Source organism: Phaethon aethereus, assembly GCF_964289735.1.
Source record: "Phaethon aethereus genome assembly, chromosome: 12".
NCBI lineage: Eukaryota > Metazoa > Chordata > Aves > Phaethontiformes > Phaethontidae > Phaethon > Phaethon aethereus.
Window position 1 is genome coordinate 8510235 of NC_138588.1, and position 21896 is coordinate 8532130.

The 21896-nt window shown below is 49.5% G+C and overlaps 1 protein-coding gene across 6 annotated transcripts in view; it reads right to left on the bottom strand.

Annotated features, from left to right (window-relative positions):
* The window catches only part of NTRK3 (neurotrophic receptor tyrosine kinase 3), a 216196-nt gene that overhangs the window by 95122 nt on the left and 99178 nt on the right, over positions 1-21896 (bottom strand). For all 6 annotated transcript variants that reach the window (XM_082005030.1, XM_082005029.1, XM_082005027.1 and 3 more), the window contains one exon: positions 1765-1953. In XM_082005030.1, coding sequence (XP_081861156.1) covers positions 1765-1953 — 189 coding nt within the window. The remainder of the gene's footprint in view (positions 1-1764; positions 1954-21896) is intronic.

Genomic DNA, 21896 nt, shown 5'->3' on the forward strand with positions numbered 1-21896 from the left:
CACAGGAGAAGCGGCTACAGATGTCTCCCCCAAGCATCCCCGGGAACTCTTCAGATCCTAATCAAATAACCCCGTGAAACTCCGAGGCCAAATCCTGCTGCGAATGACTTCCCCTGCGACCCGCCCGGCTCTGACAGACCCCACAGGGCAAACGCTCAGAGCACAAAATCCTTTGAGGTTTAAGCTCGGCTACTGCACAGCTGCAACAGTGCCCGCGTCTCGAAATGGCCGGCACATAGAGTAAAGATTTTCCAGAGAGCACGGGAGGGGAAGGGAAAAATAAAGTGGGGGAGACCGCCTGCTTCCCAAGCCATCAGAGTTTGCAAATCATTTTGAGATGAGGTGTCAGAAGAAATGTAAAATACATAATTAACGGCACAGAAAAACCATGCTACATTCAGCTTCTCCGTTCCTGCCTAGTCACCACCCTCCTCCTCCCCGTCTCTACAAACAGACCGAATTTAGAAAATGAAAAGCAAAGGGAAAGCCAGGCACGTTCACTGGGTGCACCCCGTCGCTCCGGCAAGCGAAGCGCGGTGGTAACGGCTGGGGCAGCCCTGGGGAGGGTCTGCCCCGGGGAGACCTCCACGGGAGCAGCGGCCACGGCTCCCCTTCCCCTGACAGGAGTAGCGGTGGCCAGGGAACAGCATGCTCCTGCCCAGCGCCTAACACTGAATGAATTCCCGCAGGTTGGGAGATCGGACTCCTCCCTGTTTCCAGGGGCTGAGTTACGTCCCCTGCACCCGTGAGTCAGCAGCAGCCAAGGGAGAGCAGAGGCGACCCCCGTGCAGCACTCCCTGCTTCTGCCTGGCCACGGAGTTAGTACGGGTTGGGTTTTGCTCCCTTTTTTTTTCTCAAGCTTTTTAATTTTCCAGTTCTGCCTGGAACCAAAACACACCAAAAGGATGAGCCATGGCAGGAGAGGAACATTATCCGAACCTCCTGCATTGCTTGGCTTGCATCTCAGAGGCTTGGGAGAACTCAACTACCGGCTGGGAGCCGCATGTCGGGGAGGGCTGCCTCTCGCCGCTCGTGCAGGAAGCGGTGCAGAACTCCCAGAAAAGCATCCTTTTACCCAATGCTTTCCTTTTACGCTCAGAATTTAGGAACACAAAACAGAGAGCACCACCTGATCACCACCTGCTAGTCTAATGAGCCCAGTTCACAACCCGGATTTATACGGGAAAGATGCAAAAACTTTACAGAAGCCCACAAAAACAAGACATCCAGCATCTAAGCCTCCTGTTCTTTATCTCCATGCATCTGCCCCACCTATGGCCAGACGTCCTGAGCTTCTCCCTGGCCCGGTGGGGAGCCAAAGAGGCAGCCCCACGGCTGGGAAACCACTGGAGGAGGAAGGGGAGGCAGGTCCTTTCCCCGGCCAGGCCGGGGTCATGTCCATCCCCGTGCTCCCATGAGGCTCTTGCTCACGCCTGGGACCTCATGCTCAGAGCCAACGAGGCAGAGCCCAGCTTCAAATGGCACTTTCAGGCAAGGGGGGAAGGTGACTGGTGGGTGGCAGAGGGAGGGTGAAGGGAGGTGAAGGTGAGGGTGGAAAGTCTTCACTGGAAGCACCTACATGTATGTTGTGATTTCTGAGACCTGAGATTCACTTTGGTTTCTGGACCATACGAAGACCCACTCTCCTCAAAAACCTCCTTCTCTTCCTCATCCTCTTAATCTCTTTTTTCTCCCCCTCCTTCCCTTGTCCCCCAACCCGTCCCCTGGTCCTCGCAGGGGGCCCCGGCCGGATCAGGCACTCACACGTGTCTGGCTTGTGGCAGTTGTGACCTTGTCGGAAGTACTGGGGGTTCTCGATGACAGGAATGCGGGTCATGCCGATCACCACCGTGTCCGGGCCAGTGTCCAGGGACGAGGGCGTCGTGATGCCATGGTTGATGTGGTGGAGTGGACTGGCTGAATCCTCCTCTCCGCTGATCACTGCCACGGGACCTGCAAACACCATGCACATCCGTCAGGCACAACAGGGGAAGGGGGACCCGCGAGACCTGCTGACCGTGCGGGTACGGATCACTGGGGGTCAGCAGTGGTCCAACACCAGCCCCTGGACAGGATGCCTGTCCTAGCACCCCTGGCAGTCGGCCCATCCCCAGGCAGCTCACAGTGCAGGGAAGATATCTCAAGTTTTCTTTCCTGGTTTTGGGTACCAGGTTGACAATCCTGCAGGGGTTAAGGTACACAGGTGACACCACAGCAGAGGCAAGTCCTGCACAAAGTCCTCTCCCATGGCTGTCACAAGGTAGATCAGTTGCTGTGGTGCCTGGATATCCTGGCATCACTAGCTTGGCAGAATACATAACCGAGCTTAGACTGGAGAAACATCACCCCCAAAGAAGTTCTTTTTCACATCAAACCTGTATTCACACCATTTGTCTTCCCAATATGTGTCACCCATCTTGTCTTCCCTCCTCCAGTTTCACCTGGGCACATACACAGAGCCTTTCGGTTGGGTTGATACCTGCAGGGACCCACGATGCACTGGAGCAGATCCTACTTGGCTCATCCCTCCTCCTTGTCTCCTCTAATTAATCTGTTGCCATCTCAAGTACTTGTTAAGTCCCAATTCCTCATCAGCTGCATGTTCACAGGGCTCGGTATCGATCCCTGCCAGGCTGAAAAGGACAGGGCGCAGAGCTCGAGGTGGTCCCTCCACACCTACCACCATGAAAAGCACTGAAGCTGCTGCTCCATGAGCACAGAGCCCACAGCACCCACCTCTTTGGTTAATGCACACAAGAGACCTTCCCACTCCCCAAGCACCCCAGCACCCACCAGTGTCACAGCCAAATGCTGCCCTCCCGGGCCAGTCCAGGTGCTTCCCCTATGCCCCACAATACCCACTTACATCTCCTCATCTACTTCCACAGAGCAGGTCCCCAAAACACCAGTGTGCCCAAATGCACCCACATCAACCTCCTTCCTGCAGGGAGCCAGAGACCATGCTCCAGCTCTTTGAGCCTCCTGCCCTAGCCATGACTCCTTACATCCAAGTGCCGGCACCCAAGACCATCACCATCACAGTCTTGCCCTAACCAACGGCAGGCTTGTTCCCATAGGTAAAATAAAGTAGTGAAGGAAAGAACATCCATACCTGAGAGCCAAGGTCTGCTTCCCACACAGAGCAATTTTTGGCTTATGTTTTACTTTATTTTTAGACCTTCTAACTTCAGCCTTTGCTATCAGCTGCCAAGGCTGGAAACCTCAGGGGACATCAGGCCTTAATAAAATATTCCCCACTTCCATCTATTCTCATGTTGGCTGATGCAAGCCAGCATCACAAACACTGCCATCACGAGGTAAAACCCTCTAATCCATGCTGCAGCCATTCTTGCTGCTTAAACACAGGATACTGAGGAGTTGAGCAATGCAGCACCATACTGCATCCTTCCATGAGGACCTCCCTTATATATTCCCATGGGAAGAAAAACCACCCTCAACTAGAGATGTTCCTTTTCTCGTGTCTGGATGCTACTAGGGGCTACCAGAAGCTCAAGCAAAAGGAAGCAGAGATGCTGTACTGAGGCTTCAGATCTATTCAGAGAGGCAAATCTTTTACCTACGTCACATAGAAAATGCCAATCTCCCATCAGTAATCTACTTCTAGTTGCACAATTACTTTATTATGTAGCACTAGCAACAAAGAGAGGAGTCTGCAAGCCGTTTTACTCTCCAGAGCTTCTGGGAGGACAGAGTGAACACCAGCTCCATGCAGTCATTCTGCCTGCATTAATCTAGTCTGAAGGCTGCTCATTTTTGGACCTTCAAGTATTGTTTGTTCTTCCAAGTGGGATATAATAAAGTTATTGTGTAATTAGCAGAGTCCTGGCAGCCGACAGGTGTTTTAGTCACAAAGAAAACAAGCCTTTCCCTTTATTGTGAATTCCTTCTGGCAGGTTCTTGGGTTTTTTTTTACGTTACTCCCCAGGCCTGTGTGACTTCCAGCTTCTGAGATGCAAAGGCAAAATTCAGCTCTTGCCGCAAGATGCCTCTGTTGGGACTACGCATGCCATATTCCTCCAAACACAAAAAGTAAACAGGCAGTTCTGGTTTGAATGACTTTTGCTCTTTTGTGTCGTCAAGTCTTCGCATGCAAACCAGGAGGACTGGGTTTTGCAAGGTGCTCACGTCCCTTCGGTCGTACCCTGCACCACTGGCCAGCCCGGCTGTGGTGGGAAAAGGAGACATCTGCATTTCAAGGTGCAGTTCACGAAAGAAGTCATAAAAATATCAGCTGTTATAAACTGGTGTAAATAATTTGAGGAGAGACCATAAAGATCTCCCTTACAGTGGAGCAGTGGGAGAGGCTATTGAGAACTTATGCTTTCCCTAAGCAGCCAAGGTGTTGCCTCATCACGCAGTGGGGTGTGAAAGGCCTCTCTAGCAAATGATATAAAGGAATTCTTCATTGTCCTCTGCTTTGAGAGCAGAAATCACACCTTTGTGGCAAGGAGCAAAGAGGACATCCCCTACAGCATTAGCACTGGAGTGAGATCGTTGAATTCATAACAAACCATGGGACATACACCAGACTGGCACAGACCCTGCTGGGGACGCAGTTCTTGAGGGCTCACAAAACCCTTGCAGCACCTCACCCTTGCTGTCCTTGCTTGCACAGCACCTCCTCATCTTCAAGAAACACAGATTGTGGCAGTGTCTCTCTGACACAAGCAGGTTAGAAGGACGTGGCTACATCTAAAGGAGTAGGGCATGATCAAGGAGGTCAGGTACCTGTGAAACTACGCACAGCCAGCATCTATTACCTGATGCTCAGATGGCAATTTCCTTGCCAATAAGCAGATCCAGAGTCCAACCCTCTTTGCACTCCACAGGATTTTTTCTGCAGCTCACTTCTTAGGAGAAGACTTTCTACATGTGTTATCCCTAGTTTCATGTCCCAAATCTGTCCAAGATCTATGAGGGAAGAGGTAACTATGTCGCAGCTTATCCACAGTTGCATTCCTACTCCCCAGCAAACACTGGGTCCCATGAATGGACTCAGCCTTTCAGTCATCCAGCTCAAGCGGCTGCTGCCAAGCTTGAACATTTACAAGATCTACCAACCCTCAAAAGCCTCAGAGATGAGCTCTGATGCTCCATGACCATCTCAACCCCTTCCCCTTTCTGCATAAGTGGGAAACCCCAATGGGAAACCCCAAGAACTGCCAAGGCAGTTGCAGTCCTGACACCACAGGGACAGTACACCACAGACAGTACATTCTATCCTTGCAATAATCCAGGGTCAGTTCACTGCCTCTGAATGTATTTCCAGGTCTTGAAAAAAAAACCAAAATAAATCACATTCTCAGAGTCCTAAGGAACACACCTGATGGATACAATGCACTAGCTTTCAAGCTTTCAGAAACATTCCTGATGACAGTAGGCACTGAGCTGGCATGGACTATGACATATCATTCAGCCAGTTCATCCCAATATCCTCCACAGGATATAATTGGACTAAAGACATAATTTACAGCTGAGGACATCTCCAAGTTTCTCCTATTAACTTTGGAGGGGAAGGGGGGGAGGTGTAGAAATCTGGACAACATCAACTCCTACAACACAGTCATGGCTCTTTACCACTTTCATTCTTTTGTTCCCATCTCTTCCGGCTGGTCACAGCCGAGATCCAGCTCCAAGCACACGGCCACTCTGTTGCCCCCCCGGGACTCACAGACGATTGCTGGACTTGCTGCACAAGCCCAAGACAAACTTTAAAAACACCACTGATATCAAGCAGTCACTGATCATTTTTATAGGTTTGACTATTGCTCTGACACTCAAAAAATATACTGCCATTAGTAACTCCTGGAAATAAAGCAGCTACCTAGACTTCAACTTTTTTAATCTATCTTGGCAATAGCATATATTTTTTTGCTGCTAAGTAGGTAAAGAGGTTGAGTTTCTGATGTATAATGCTGATGAATGTCTTTCTTTGGAATAATTCGCACCAGCTGCAGCAGTGCATTTTCCAGGTAAGGTTAAAGGAAAAAATTGAGAAAAAAGAAAAGAAAATATTTAGGTTTACCTTCCACTTGACAGAGGAATGGGCAGAGAGACATAGGCATGAAGCCAGTTTTATACTGTAAATAGGCAAAACAATAGTCAAGGGTAACTTGGGGTAAATCCTGATGTACCATCCTATGATCTTGAAACACAATATGAAGTATTTTGGACCTCCTCCAAAATTTAAAATCTAAACAGTGATGCAGTAACTGTTTCTGTGAATAACTCAGCCCATGCTATGGACAAACATACCGTTGCATGTTAACCGTAAAAAGAGTTTATTTGTTAATACTTTAAGAAGCCTTTGTATGTTCTGAGCATCAAACACGTCACATCTATACCCTGAAAGGTTTTCGATGGTTCTCCTTCCATCCAAACAGGGGGCCTCACCAGCCAGCAGCATCCACACTGCCTGCGAGGACAGAGTTAGCTGTTCTCCATGCTAACCCCATGCAGTTTTCCTGCCGGGGAAGCAACATCAGCAGCAGAGATGGAGCCACAGCGTTGCAGGGAAAGGCTGGGAAGATTTTAGGGATGCCCCAAGGCTACCCCTGGGTGAAGAAGCACTCAGCCCTGGCTCCAGCCCAGCATTACAGCCACTGCCAACCTACCCCTTTGCAACACTAGTGACAGAGCCAACCACGGCCAGAAAATTAGGATCAAAATGAATCTGATGTTAACCAAAGAGCAGCAATGCATCTTGAAAACTTTGCTTTTGGAAATGTCACAAGGAGCAATGCTGTTCACCCTTCCCTCTGACACATCCTCTACAGACAGCTCCTCTTTCCCAAGAAAGATGCCTCATTCAAACACCACCATTCTTGGCCTCACCTCCACCCTCTTTTCTCCCCCAGCCTCCCTGTCAGGCTATGCTCCATCCATCCCAGCACTGTTCCAGCTCTTCTTGCTTTGCCTCCATCCTGATATTATCATCTCTGCCAATACAGAGCAAATACTCTTTCAGGTTGCCCTAAAATCTCTGCTTTTCAGAAAATCTCCTATCATTCTCTATGCAGCACTCTTCCCTGTGGATAAACTGGAGTTTGGCTTGGTGTTTTCCTTCATCTCCTTGTTTATCTGGAAGCTCTATGGAATAGGATAAACTCTTCAGTCCATGCCTGTGTATCACCTAGTTCATTCACAGTGTTATATGGACAACTTTTTACTTAAGAAAAATAAAGCTAATAATAAATAGCTTAGGGAGCCCCTGTTTGCATGATCATATTATAATGGAAAATTATTTATCAAGGCTAAGAGCTATACTTTTTGATAAAACACAGGCTCAGGAACATTGGGTACTTTATAAATAACCACAGATTAGAGAAGGTGAGACAATGGTCACTTCATACACATCTGTAATATAATGAATGCTCCAAGGCAGACAGGTGAAGAACAACAAAAACTCCAGCTTGCTATCACAGTAACCTCTCCAAAGCCACAAAAATGATTGAAGATGTAGAAAACATGACCTCCAAGGGAAAACTGAAAAAATTATGCTTTGTGTTGAGAGGACAAGACTGAAGGAACACGTGATAACAGCCTTCAAATATGTAAAAGGTTGCAGCAAAGAGAAATATAATAGCTGTTCTCCATGTCCACTGGGGATAAAACAAGAAATAACAGGTTTAAATTGCACTGAGGGAGATTAGGGTTTGAATGTTTTCCCTAATGCCTGGCAGTACGGATGGTTGAGCACTGGAATAGATAACCCAGGGATGCTGCGGGGGCTCCGCCACTGCCGGGCTGGGAAGAGAAAGGTGAAAGAAACTTCTTTCAAGGACAGTTTAGCTACAGAGCCTGATGCTGCTCAGAGCCCTCCCAGGCTGCAGCACTTTTCACCTGCGACCAAACAGCAAGGAGTGCTCTTCCCTTTTTGATGCTTCCAAAGAAACTCCAAGCAGGGACCTTGCCAGCTCAGCTTTCTGAGCCCCTTTGCGCCAGCTGCACGTTTGGGCAGGCTCCAAGGCACCGTGGGGCCATGGTCTCTCCAACACGGTTTCAGAAAGGACAACTCCGTCCACATCCCAGGACGCGTGCTTAGGACAGAAACTGAGTTTGCTGAAGCGGAGGGTGAGGAGGCGATCACTCAGGGCTGCAGGGCGATCCCCCTCCTGTCACCCATGCCTCCCGGAGCCGTCCCTCAGAAATCAGCTCTTGATCAAAAATGATCAGTGCAAGAGCTAATTGTGCCATCCACATTTGCCTGTGTAATATAAAGGAGCCATATAATTAACCTACTTAATTAGGAACTGTATATGACCCATAACTAGAAAACAAAACGCTCTCCTAGTAAAGTGGGTCACTGTGCATCGTATAGCAAGCACTGAAGCAGACCTCATTAAGCACCAGTATATATTATATATAAAAACCCCTCCCCGTCCAACTTCAAACCTCTCTCGGCACTTCCATATTTCCCCGATCTTAATCTTAAATGCTGTTCTTCAAAGGGCCGTATCACCAACTGGCAAGTAGAGAATTACAGACAGGATCTCTCAGCCTAGCTTTACAACTCAAAGCTATGCATATACACATACACATTTATTTTTAACACAGATAGAAAACTAACCCCAAACTTCAGTCCATAAGGAACACACACAAAAAAAAAAAAAGTTTTAAAAAAATTCTTTTGCTGGAACTGAACTCAAACCATCCCCCAGGGCTCATCTCTGCACCAGCAAGGAAGGGAACTGAAACTCATAAAACAATAAGCACAAGCACAACAAATACAATTAAAAATCTAGCCATGCTCAGAGCAAGATTGCATTTACTGTCTCATAAAGAGCGCCTTGTCCTGTCAGGCAAACAAAAGGAAATCAATTTCTTAATTTTTATTGGCAGATGTGGGCACGGGGCCAAGTCAGCGCTCGGTGCCTGTGTGGACCCTGCTTGGAGCCAGACGGCCACCGGGCTCCAGCCCAACCCCTGCCCTGCTGCAGTGGCAAGCAGCCACTTCTCCTCATCCCCGGAGTCGCCGGTCCCAACCGCAGGATGGCCCATCGTGTGGCACCTCCTCCCCTGAGCCGCAGCAGATCCCTCAACTTGTACAAAACACCGGCCTTTAACAGAGACTCCCCTAACTCCAGCTCCGTGCGCTTCTTTGTCACTACCCCCTCAACCAGTTCCAAGAGGCTTTTCCCACACCCGTACAGCTCTGTTGCGTCTCCCTGCCCCAAATTCGCCCAGGGTTATCCCCACATCCTCGCACAACCCCTGCAGCACGCCACGGGAGCCGGAGGACATCGCTGGAGAGGCTGGCTCGGGCAGCACGGCTCTTGCTAGAGCCACGTCATGGCTGGCTGCGGGGCCTGCAAAGGAGCTGACCCCTCCTCTGCCACGGCCCATGGGACACAGACTGCCCCATCAGCTTACTGGGGAAACAGCACATACAAAAAGTCATGTCCTTGAGCTTTGCAGGCAGATGAGGACTCCGAGAACATACATTTGAGCTCTCAAAGGGGTCCACTCCAAATCCTCAGCTTCCAGCCTCTCCAGCAGCAATCCATTTTCCGCTCTCCTGAACAAGATGATGGGTTTGGGGCCCTGACCATCTCGAGGAGCTGACGATCGCACTGACCTTCGGGGTGAAAGGGAGCAAGGGACAGGCCTGGGAGCCCTGCACCCACCGCCTCTCAGGTTGGACACGTGGCTTGTCCCCCACCCTGCTGCCACCTTCCACCCTCTTCTAAATTGCAGATGCATTATCATATAAGAAAAGGCTGTCAGATCCGTTGTCGGTGGGCGATCCTCAAAGCACTTCACGATCTTTCCTGATGAAAGAGTCTGCCAAAATGCTGCCATTCACAAAAGCCCCTTCCCCTCTTCACATATCGACATGTCCCTTCTCGCTCTGATTTTTTCAGGTGTTTGCAGGAGGAGAAGGCAGCTCTCGCTGCAAAAGGGGATGCGTCAGGGCAGAGGGGCCACAGCAGCCTTGTGATCCTCCCCTTGCCCATTCCAGCCTCCAGCCACCCTGGAACAGCTGGTATGGAGCATCACCCCAACCCCGTCGGGGGTAGAGGATCCCCAAACCTCTCCCACTCCTCTGATGCCCTCTTCTTCCCCTCCTTTCTCAGGTTTATTTATTGAGCTTAGACATGAATCCTATAAGCATTCACGCTCAGGAATGGTAACGTTAAGATCAAATCATATAAAATATAAAGTCAGTGCATGGGACGGCACAAATGCATAAATCCTGCAGAACAAGCAACAGAAAATGCTTACAGTAAAAACAATGAAACAATCTGGTAATTAAAAAGGGAGGCATCTGACAAGCCAGGGCCATGCGTGACAGCAAAGCCCGCCAGCACCTGCAGGAAGGCAAAGCAGGAATTTTTACATCTAGGCTTAAAGCTCCGGGCCCAACTGTACCAAAGCTCTTCAGCTCAGAAAGTGTATAACCAGGGAAGGGACTGCAAACAGGGCACAGGGGTAAGTAGGAGAATGTTTTGGCTCCTGCAACGTGAGGATCTGTTGACTTTTTAAGTATCAACTAAGCCAACGCTTTCTCCCATGTAATAGGAGGTAGATACTGAGAAGCCACTTTGCCAACAGGACAAGGTTTTCACTGCTGAGGTCAGGTGAAACAACTAGCTAGTAGCGCAGACAAGAGAGGAAGAAAGATGAGCTTTATTTGATTGTCATTGCACAGAGGAAGATGGTTTTTTATCTGGCAGTACTGGTGCTGGCACCAAGGCCATCTCCAGTCACCTCCTACCATTGTCCCCATGTGCCTTCCCCTGTTTGCAGGTCACAAGCCGATTTTTTCCCACTGCCGGGGCATGCATGCTCCCCATGGGATGTGAGGAGCCAGCTGGGGTCCAGAGCATCCCTGCGAGATGGCATCTTGGTATGGCAGCACCAGCACCAGCAGCTCCCACAGTAAAGAAACGCGCGCCAAGATGAGATGGGAGGAATGACTGGGGGCACCTGGGGATGCGGCATCTGTGCGCAGCCGAACTCCCCGCATGGCCACACTGCAGACCTCCTGCCCCAACCCCAAGGTCAAGGCTCATAAAGGGCTGGTGGGGCAGGATGGGCGGCTGCTGGGTACCAGACACACAATGAGTCATTAAAACAAGGTCCCCGTTAGCCATATCTCCCAGGTACAAGGCCATCGTTTCTATGTCTCTTTACAGGACTGGCTCTATTTGAAGCCAAAACCTCATTTTCTTCCCCCAAGTCTCCATCATCCCACTGCACCCAGCCCCCAGGCCCAGAGCTGGGCACCATCCTGCCTGCCCCAAATCCTCTGTTCATTGCCATTTACTCTTTTTCCCCCGTTCTTCCTCTTGACTAGACATTTGGTTCTTGTTTTTTTCCAAAGTCACCAAGCTATCACCTTGGGGCACCTTGAACTCCGGAGCAGTGCAGGCTTTACGAGGCGAGAGCCGGGCAGTGGCTGGGTAAAGGCCTCAGCAGCACCTATTAATCTCTTGGCTCACTCCCCACTATCACAGACATACCGTAAAAATGATACAAACATCTCATTCAAACAGTGCAGAGGGAGTGGGGAAGAGCATGGGGCCAATTGATTTCCAGTATGTCTGCTCTTTACCTCCAGGTATAAATACAACAGCAAAATCAATCGGAATAACATCATATCAGCTTTCTAATCTCTTCTGTTCGCAAGACGCACTTTATATACTGCGGCATTTCCTACAGCTTGTCTACAGGAGACCCCAGCACCTCTGCACCCCCAACCCGCCCACATGCAGCCAATTCCTCACTCCCAGCCCCTCCAGGGGAAAACTCCAGGATCTGCAGATCCAAACCACAGCTCTCCCCCCGCTCCATACGGGGGACGTGGAGAGCAACGCGTCTCGTCCACGTAGGAGCAGCATTGACACACGCTTGCTGAGCCCTGGGTCACATTAGCACTTGCTAAGAGGGAGATGCTCACTCTCACACCCCTTCCCGAGCCGATAGAGGCTCGCTCAGAGTTGATGGCACCCAGGTATGTTCAGATCTGCTGCCAAGCACCCTGAGACGGACAGTCCCGCTGACATGGGGACCTGGGAAAGACAGCAGCAGCGTATGCTTTCCCCACTCTTTCAGGACCCCAGAGCTGTGTTCACCCAGGAGCTCGCAAGCAGCCCTGATGGCATTTTGAGCATCATGAGCATCAGCACCCAGGGACCGAGCGACCCCGCGCAAACACCCAAGCCTCGAGCAGGGCTGCCTGCTCCACGCTGAGCAGACGCATTTCCTTTCTGCGTTTCTAATTTATCATCAGCCCAAGGCTTTTATGCTCCCTCCTGGCCCCCAGCCACTGCAGAGTGAGGCTGTGACAAACTGATAAACGTTTTCCCCGAGCCCTTGCTCGGGTGAATGTGTGAATGCAGCGTGAGGCTGGGGAAAGGGCTGCCTACCGAGGCGTCAAGGGGCCATCTTCCGCAGACTCCAGCTCAGCACCAAGGCAATGCTCTCTCCCACCTCAAACCAGACCTTGACTGAACAGCTGCAAGATGAAGAGGAAAGCAGAGGTGGTTTAAGCTATGCCTCAGTCTTATACTCAATTTAGCCAGCAAAGAAGACGCACATGGTGTGCATTAAGGCTGCAGCAACTGCACCAACTTCAACACTGTGGCCAGCATTGGGTGTGGGACTTGGTATCTAATGAGCATGGAGCTCCCTTAGTACAAGGGGGCTGCCCGTGATGTCTCGGTGAGGGCCTCTATTGGCAGCTCCACCACCATCATGTCCAGCTCCTTGCTGGATCACTGACTTAAGCCAAGAGCATGACGCTGCAGGAACCTGTATCTGTGCCAGGAAATACCCAAAACGTCAAGAACCTCTGAAGGTCTCAGAGGCAACAGCTAGAACCACCACAGCTCTCCTGCCCAAGGGTTCTCCTGACTTTTGCTGAGACTGGTGTCCAACACTGCTTAATAAACACCGTCCACGGAGAGGAAGCCCTGGCAGCTGCAGCTCTGCAGCACACACTTCCCTCCAGCCAGGACCATCGTACACTGTGGGCAAGTGTTTGGCATGTTTCCCATTAACTCCTTGCCCGAGTCCAACAGCCGCCTCCGTCCCCCTCCCACCGCTCCCCTTCCCACGCCTTGGATCGTCTTGATCTACTTGGAAAGCTTAGCCGCCATGAAAGCAAACTGCTTGTCCTCTGGCTCCAATCTCTTACTGAAATTAGTGCCAATGGAAGTGTCACTATCAATTTCATAATGTTATTGGAGGGATGTAAAACTGGGCCAAGTCCCATATTCCTGACAGGCCATCAAAGGGGTAGGGATTATGGGTAAGGAGACAGGCAGCCCTGGCAGGAAAGGCAAAGGCTCCAGATCAATTAGCCTGACGAGGCTATCTTCCAGCCACATCACTTCGTGCTGACACCAGCACCTTATCCCCAGAGCCCCGCTGCCCCTGCGCCGAGAAGGTTTATTTTCTCCAGCAGTAACCGGAGCCCCTCCGAGCCCAGGGAGCTGTGCGTCCCCTCTCCAAATATCCAATTTATGAGACTCCCGAGACACCAAGGGATTGTGCTGTCATTACAAGACGTTAATTTTCAGGCCTCCCTATTTTGGTTTAATATTCTGTCAAGATAAAAAATCACACGTTAAAAAAAATAAATAAATGTCCCACTCTGCATTGCTCAGAGGTTTCAAATGGAAGGATTGCTCAAAATGTCAAGTACCTGGCACAACACATGGTTTGTCTTTGCTCTGTGTTTTTTTTCTTGGTTTTCTTTCAAAGCTCCTGCTCGGACCATGAAACTAAACTGGTCAGTACCACCATCTGTTTCTCATGCAGTAATTAATAGTGCTTGTAATTTTTCAAAAAATAGTTTTTGGTTGTTGCTTTTTTGGCCAACTTTTGACCTTTTTGTTTTTAAATCAAATTTTAATGAAAATGTCTAGCAGCCTCAAGGCTGCAGATGCCAATGGACTGAATTCACTTCTAGTAGACACCCCACGTGCCCAGACCCTGCCAGCAGGCAAGTGACTGCATTAGTTCAGGGTGCAAATTTGTAGACCCAAACTTAAAATCAGACTCATGACGTTTACTTTCAGGCCAAAAGATAAATCCTTACATGGACAAAAAATAATACAAAATCCTTGCAACTATAGTTTGGCTTAGTTCATGCAAGAGGGCAATGGAAATTTAAAACTTCTGCCTCTCACAGAAAGTCAATTTTTTTTTCCTCCACAGCCCTCCTTGAGATGATCTCCAGCAGTGATATCAGTGTCTCAGATTTCTTCTATCCCAAGATAAATAGTGTGTTGCTTACAGAATCAAAACATATTTAACTTGTATAATGGTTTAAATCCTGAAGCTGCTCCTGCAATATTATGAGACTCTTCTGGAATATGAAGTTCATGTCAGAAATATCCACAAACAAACAAACAAATCCTTTTTCATTCATGCTGAGCAATTGGGAGAGAAAGCATGGCCGGGCTTTGGGCAGCCCTGGTGCTCCCCAGCCCATGATGCTCACATCAATAACGGTACTGGGGGTGTCAAGCTTTGCTGCAAGTCCAGGGATCAACATTTGCTAAAGGGAAAATCACTAAAGAAATGAGGTTTTGCAGGTTTTCAAGAGCCTATTGTAGACTTACAGGGTAGGAGCAAAGCCCTTGACATTCTCCAGGCAGAACTGATTGGAAAGGGACTGATGCTTTTTGGTTCGACTAACACGAACTGCAGCATCAATACACTGCTGTTTCCAGGACGTCATGCGTTATTCCAAAATTTATAGTCCTTGGTTGTAAAGGTGGGTGGTGCTTAAAAGTGACAGAGGTGGCCCCTGGAGAAAGGCTCCAAAATTACAGCTTTCTGGGAGCTGACATCTCATTTGCAAAGAGTATCGCTGGATCAGGGTTTCCGCCTGCCTCGCTGGGACCCTCATCAAGTTTGAGAGGGGTCCTGTGGACAAGGAGCTAAAACAAGCAGGGGATAGAAGGTTGGGAGATGCAGAGAGGGACAGAAAACAACTCTCCACTCAGAGAACTTGCTGTATTGCCAATCCACCAGCCCAAACAACCCCTTTAATAAATTAGAGAGCTATTCATTGAAATGGCTTCCTCTGTCCCCACGCTGCCAGTTAATCTGTAATTCAGATAGATCAGTCAGAAGGCAAGAGTCCAGCATATAAAATGATTAATTCCTCCAAGGCCTGGGGAAATTTCCCTTTCTAAACGGCGCAGCACGCTCCCCTCCTCACCAGTGAGCTACGGGCATGGCCGTGGCTCCCGTCAGAGGTCAGCGAGGAACACCGCTTGCATGTCAATACAGGCGCTGGCGAACACATCGCCTGTCACCGTGTCGCTGGGGTGGCAGTCCCAGGGCGGGGGCTCTGCCATATCCCTTGCAAGGAGCTTGGTGCCTCGCACCTCCCAGCACCTTCCTGCTCTGCAAGTCCTTCAGCGCTCGGCTAGAAACGCTCAGACACTTGCCACCCTGCCAGCCCGACACCAAAGCTTTTAAAGATGAGAGTTTTTATGCAGCAAGAGTGTAAGTTGTCAATTAAAGCAGGCTGGTCTGCAGAAGTGCGGCATCATTCTGATTCCAGTCGAGAAACAAGCAGCTGGCACCTAACACGAGCGTGGAGGTTGGGGCAGAGCACATCTCATCTCCCAGCTTCCCCCGGGGAATCGGCCCCAGTTCCGCTCCTGCCCTTTACAACATCAGGAGCTAACCGGGGCGCTGGCCTCCGGCTGGAAGACACCGGTGAAACAGAGCAGATTCATAAAAGAAATGAAGGGTGGGAGTTAACCAGATGGACACACTGTAGTGGGTGGTAGGGGAACGGGGACAAGTCATATGAAGCTCCATATAAGACCAGAAGCACCTGAACATGGTGCCAGCCCTGAAGGCAGCAGAATCAAACCAAACATCTTTCTAGAGCCAGGAGAGAGGCATGAAGAAGGGGAAAACCCTACTAAAAAGGACTCTTGAAAAGGTGCAAGAGATTGGGTGTCACAATAGTCACCCCGGGCATGGCTGGCACAAGCAATGGCCTGGCAATATGAAGGGCCGTTAAGACAGGATCTTCAGAGAGTCTTTTTGATTCTGTTGGTTCTTGCAACCTCAGTTGCCAGCTTTTAAAGCATGAGCACGTAAGATCCATCACCAGCCAAATCCCTGTCTCCCTACACATATTCCACATCCTACCCCCAAGCTACTTCGTCAACACCCTGAAGGCAGGTGGGAGGGAAGCTGCCTCATGTTAGCCTGTGAGCCACGAGGGTAGAGGAAGATGGGGCGTTCAGCATTTAACTCCTTGACTAAGTGCTATCTCCCTGCCCCACACCCCCAAAACACATCCCTTCCTTGATGGCTTTGTAGCTCACAAGAGACACATCCATGCTGGGAAGCTAGACCTGAAGATGAGCAGGAAGGAGTGAGTGGGATAAACAGCATCCTCACCCGCAGCATGGTGACAAGGAGGGGAAAGAGAGGACGAGAAAGCTTGCACAAGGCTGGTGGCTTTCTAGTTGGGAGTAGCACATGTCTGCTGAGCATCAGGTCAAGTGCCCCGTGCACAAAGCCCACTTCAGGTTGCCAGAGCATCCTGCAGTAGACCCTGCCAAACTCACTCCCAAATTCACCTGCCTGGAGGCACCCATCGGGCTGGTAGCATCCTACTGATCATGGCTCGAGTGTGCAGGCAGCATGAGGCAGGGAGAGCTGCTGTGGCGGCACCTGGACCACAACCAAGCCGCTTTCTAGAAGAGGCTATCAAGTCCCTGCAGAAGTGGTGGAACGGAGCCACCTTTCATCCTGCCTCTCAAGGAAATCATCACTGCTGTTACGCAGACACAATTATGTCTCTAGAGCCTTTTAACTGCAGCTCTTTAGGGCTGAGTGAGTTGATAGAAATCTATTCACAGGGCTGACATCACTTGGCTGGGTAGGGACACTGCCACCAACTCGGTGGCTGGGGAGGGATCACAAAATAAGACTGGTGATGGGGGAAGTCCTAGGCAATACCAAGGCAGCATCTCCTGGGGGACCCATCCCTAGTCCCTTGACAATACACTGTAAAGGCCAGGCCAATTTCTTATCTTATTCTTCTAGAACTTTCTTTTAAAGAAAAAATAATAATATATGTCAGCTGCCTGTTTTCCTTTGGTTTTGTGCTCCTCCTCTGAGGGGACCACCACTCAGAGACGGATGGCTGCACGTGCACGTCAGCCACAACAGTGCAACGCAGAGCAACATAAGGCTGTCTCGTCCCCAACACCCCCACTCTCCAGGTAGCCCTAAGCAAAGCCAGGATCCGAGCACCAGGCAAATGAGAGCACAGGAACACGGCTTGGCCATCAGTCTCTCGGACACCTTGCCAAGTCCAAGTCCGGAACAGAGGGATGCAGGAAGCTCTTACTGTAGGACCCTTGAACTGCATCGGAGAGTCCTCTCCAAGCTTGGCAGAGCCAGCCAGGGGCTGCTTTATCATATCTGCCATCTGCTTACTTGCCTTGCAATCCTCTGCTCCTCCTGGCTATGCTCAAAGACTCCTACCTGTTCTTTGAAAGCTTTGCTGGGTCTCAGTAAACAAACCACAGGCAGGGACGAGAGTGGGGAGGGGGTAGGAAAGGGAAGGTGGGGAAGAGGACAGAGAATCAAAATTTAATTAAAGACACTTTTGCTTCAGGGCCTTGGAAAATTACAGACTCATAAATCTCTTAGTAAACGCCCTGAGCAGCTGCTATGCCAGGCCGCCTACCAGTCCCACCAGGAGGGCCATAAAGCGTGAGCATGCAGCTCACCAGCTCCCTCCCTCCACCTCAACCCTGCAAGATCAGGCAACCTTGAGCAGCCTGTCAAGCCCATGACAAGTGTTTCTGCAATCAGGAGCTATCAATCTGCAGCCCTGTTAGCGGCTCGGTGCAGGGAGCTGCTCATTTCGTCTGCAGGATGGGATGCAGGGGGAGATAAGTCACGGTAAGATGGGACCAGAAGATCCTCAAGACATATTACTGGAAGAAGCAAGTTCTTCCAAAGCATATTTTCTAATAAGAATGGCCAAAGAACAGGCATAAACCAAAACATAGACCCAGAGGGACTTCTGCTGGCCAGTGCCCATCTGAGGGAGCTATAGAGAAAACCCATCTTCTGATAATTCCCCAATGAATCAGACCAGTATTTTCTTCCGCGGCTGACATGAATCTTCACCAAGGGGTGCATGTGTGTTGTACAGCCCAAACAAACTTCTCACAAGGATGACACACAAAGATAGCAGGCATCTTCTACCTAAGAGTGGCAAGAACAAGCTGTTTCACCACGTTCGTTGTTCAGCACACAGCAAGGAACAGACTGAACGTCCAGCACGTGGGGGTGTTGCACGGCTCCGCTATATTTAACACAGCTCTCAGTACAGTCTCTGGTAGTGCTATGAAACAGCACGTCTTTACCAGTAGCCTGTCATAGGGAGGCTTGGAAAGGGGGAATCGGGGGTATTTTTCACCCTTTACTCAAAACCGGTCACAGCTTTGAAGGTGGGAGTAGAGTCTGTTCTCGGCAGTATTGTCAAGTCTTGGCCCTTCTCTGCTAACAAGCAGGTGGTTGGTAAGGTGGTAATGTGCTAGCTTTCCTTTGAAGTGGACGTCAGTGGGAGAGACTGGAAAGTTTTCTTGCACAAGAAGAGACTAGTACGTAATAAATTCATTTACTGAGCTATATCCTTGGCTAGATTGCAACCAGAAAAATAATAAAGAGGTTAAGAGAAGCTTTTAGAATTACTTAACCCACTGTGGGCTACACTTTAAACCATATCAGCTATTGACCCACCTAGTGACACCTATTTTCCAAGAGACTGAGTCAAGTGGGATAGAGCAGTGTTCATTATACCAGGAAGCTAAGGCAGATAAAGTAAAAAGTCAACCACCAGAAAGAAGACGACAGAACTGCTCTGAAGAAGCATCACCTACACCAACTTTTGCCATTTCTAGAGCCAAGTTGAAGGCCCAAGTCTTTCTAGGAAATCACAAAAATCTCACATCCCTCCATTTAAGCACTTCTGCTTGAGATCTGAAAACTGAGGCAGGAGTAACAGGAAAGCTTTGGGACCTAGCCAGTTCTCCAGATCTTCCCAGCCAAATTCTCCAAAACATGTTTTGAAACACCCAGGACAAATATAGACTATTTGAACTAAATTCTGAACCGCCTATAAAGGAAGGATGTCAACAGTCCACTCCGAGACTTGGTTTGTATTTCCAGACCATCTGCTAAAGGATGAAACCCCGCTAGGCGGAGGAGGCAGCACAACAGATGCCACCGCTTCCAGAGGGTACCTGAGCACTGGAGGGGCACAGGCAGCCAGCAAGGCTGGTTTCCCCACAGCTCAGCTCCCCTCGTCCTGCTGGATCAGGAGCCAAACTGGAGGCAGGTCCAAGTCAGGCTATTTTCATAAATGGATTTTCCTGGCTTTATTAAGCTCTGTCTTCCAAGGCTGCTCTCCAAATTGGAGATGCAATGCTTGGAAAGCTACAGAGTAGGGAGACTAGAAATCGAGCCTTCCCGAGAAAAAGCAGCAGCTCACCATGCAAATTACTACTTTGGCAGGAGCATCAGTGAAAGGGGCAAACCATTCGGACTAGGAACAGGGCAATATAACTAGCGTGCCTCTCTCCTATTCTACAAGAGCATCCTGATATCATCCATGTCTACGGACTAGTTGTGCACCCATCTATCTACATGGTTATTTACAGTATCTCAGTATTTATCCACAGCATATATTTATCTAAGCAGTGTCTCCTTATTCTATTTATCTTTCTATAAAGCTATAATATTTGTCTTTATTTTAAGGCAACAGCACTGCTTTTTTCCCCAAAATTCCCAAAGTAGGCCAGTTCCCAGGGGACACGGCTCCTTCATCCAATATCCTCACTGCAATTTAGGGAGGATCACATGGAGGTGGTGGGGTGGGATGGAGAGGGGACATGCGCCCACGTGTGCAACTGGGGGAAGGTGGACAGGCGGGCAGGAGGACGCATCCCTGTGTGCATGGGAGTGCGTGTGACAGCAGGCATGTGGGCAGGGTTCCAGCTTAGAAGTGTGGAATATGCTGCCACAGGGTATTTCTTACTCCAGGTAAGCCGGGATGGCAGCTGACCCAGCTTTCTCCCTCTACCTGCCTAGTCGAATCTCCCTCTTTCCACGGTACTCTACATGCAGAAACGCGCAAACCTGGCAACGCTCTGCTCTTGCTCACACTCGGGTAACTTTGCTGGGGATGACCATACCTGGTACCTCTCAAGGTTGAGCTCCTGTTTGTTTCTACAGGCATGCTCACAGCTCATATCCTCACGCCTTGAGTGGGCAGCAGGGGCAGACCCTTAGAGAGTCAGCCACAGAGATCAGCCCCCCTCACCAGCAATGAGCAGCCTCAGACCCCACAGACAAGGGAGGTGGTTCTCAGCTCTGCATCCCCATTCTCCTTTACCTGTGGCATTGCCTTCTGCTTTATTCTTCTCTTTTTTTCCCCTTGAAGAGTGAAAAAGGCAAACAAGAGCTTATAAATTATCAATTCTTGATTGATTTTGCTGAGAAAAGCACATAAAACAATCGCACAACAGAGGAGAAGAATAATTTAGCATTTCAAGCAGGGAACGGTGATGCTGCTGAGACAGTTTTATGTAGGCAGAGCATTCCTGAGCCACACCGGCAGGATCTCCCCACTCCAGCCTCTTTCTCCTGCCCTTTGAAAACACACAAGCAAGACCAGAACCTTTTCTAGCAGCTGCCTTAAAACACAAAAACCTCTATTTCCATTAGCAGGACAGTCCCCTTCCAACCCAGTTAATTGATGGTGCACGCACATGAACACAGTTCCACACACACAGACTTCCACCGAGAAGATCCCGTAGTGTGATGGTCCAGGACTGACCCACAGCCTGGGAGTTTACTTGAAGCAGAGGAAAACTTCTGTAGAGAAGACTACAATCTCCACTCCAAAAGCTGCACTGCAAGCTAGGTGAGGCTATTAAGAGCAGGTCTGTTAAATCAATTTGCATCAACAACTTGCTGCTGCGGATGGTTTGCACAACTGCAGTCCTCCTGTTCACACTTAGCTGCATACTAGCACATAATTTGGGTTTTTTTTCCATCTGTGGACTGCTAAAAAAAAATAGAAGTTCTGCCAAGCGTTCACAGCTCTAGAGTTTCCCCAGCATCGCATGCAAACCTTCTTTCCTGAGTCTATGTGGAAAATGACAGTCTTCCCCCAAAAACTAGCGATAGCAGCACCCCCCTGCCTGCTACCAAGCTGCATGTATCATGGTTCAACTATTTCATCAAGACTACAAATGACACCATGCAATGTTCCTTAGCTATACATGCAGCTTTTCGCTTTTGTTTATGCAATTAGTATGATATTGTAGCTAAGATGCTTTCCGAGGTAGCTGATGAAACTACCCAGGGATTATCCGCAAGGTCAGAGGCAGGAGAGAGCAAAACAAACCACCCACATCCCTCAGAGAGCTGACGGCTGGGGACTGAGACTCTCCAGTGCCTGCATGTCTCTACTGGGGCAGACTTAAGAAAAAGTTAACCTTGCCTGGGAGTAATGATTTAAAGGGCATGAAGAACAGGAGCCCCTAACACACCTACTAAAGACTTTACTCTCTGGCATAACTAAAGGACCCCTACAAGAGCTCAAGGTTCCTGTTGCACCTTCTGCTCATAAACCATCACCTTTCCCACTCCCTCCTAAGTACCTCACCGACACCCAGGGCACTGCAGACCGCAGGCTGAAACCCAGCACTAGACCAGATGCTAAATGTGCAATACAGAAAGCAAAGCTATTAACGGCGTCTAAGCCAGCCAGCCGCCACACACTGTTACAGCGGCAAGGGTGTTGGTTTTCAGTAGGCTTTGAGGTTTTTTAGATACATTCACTTCTTACCACCCCTTCTGTT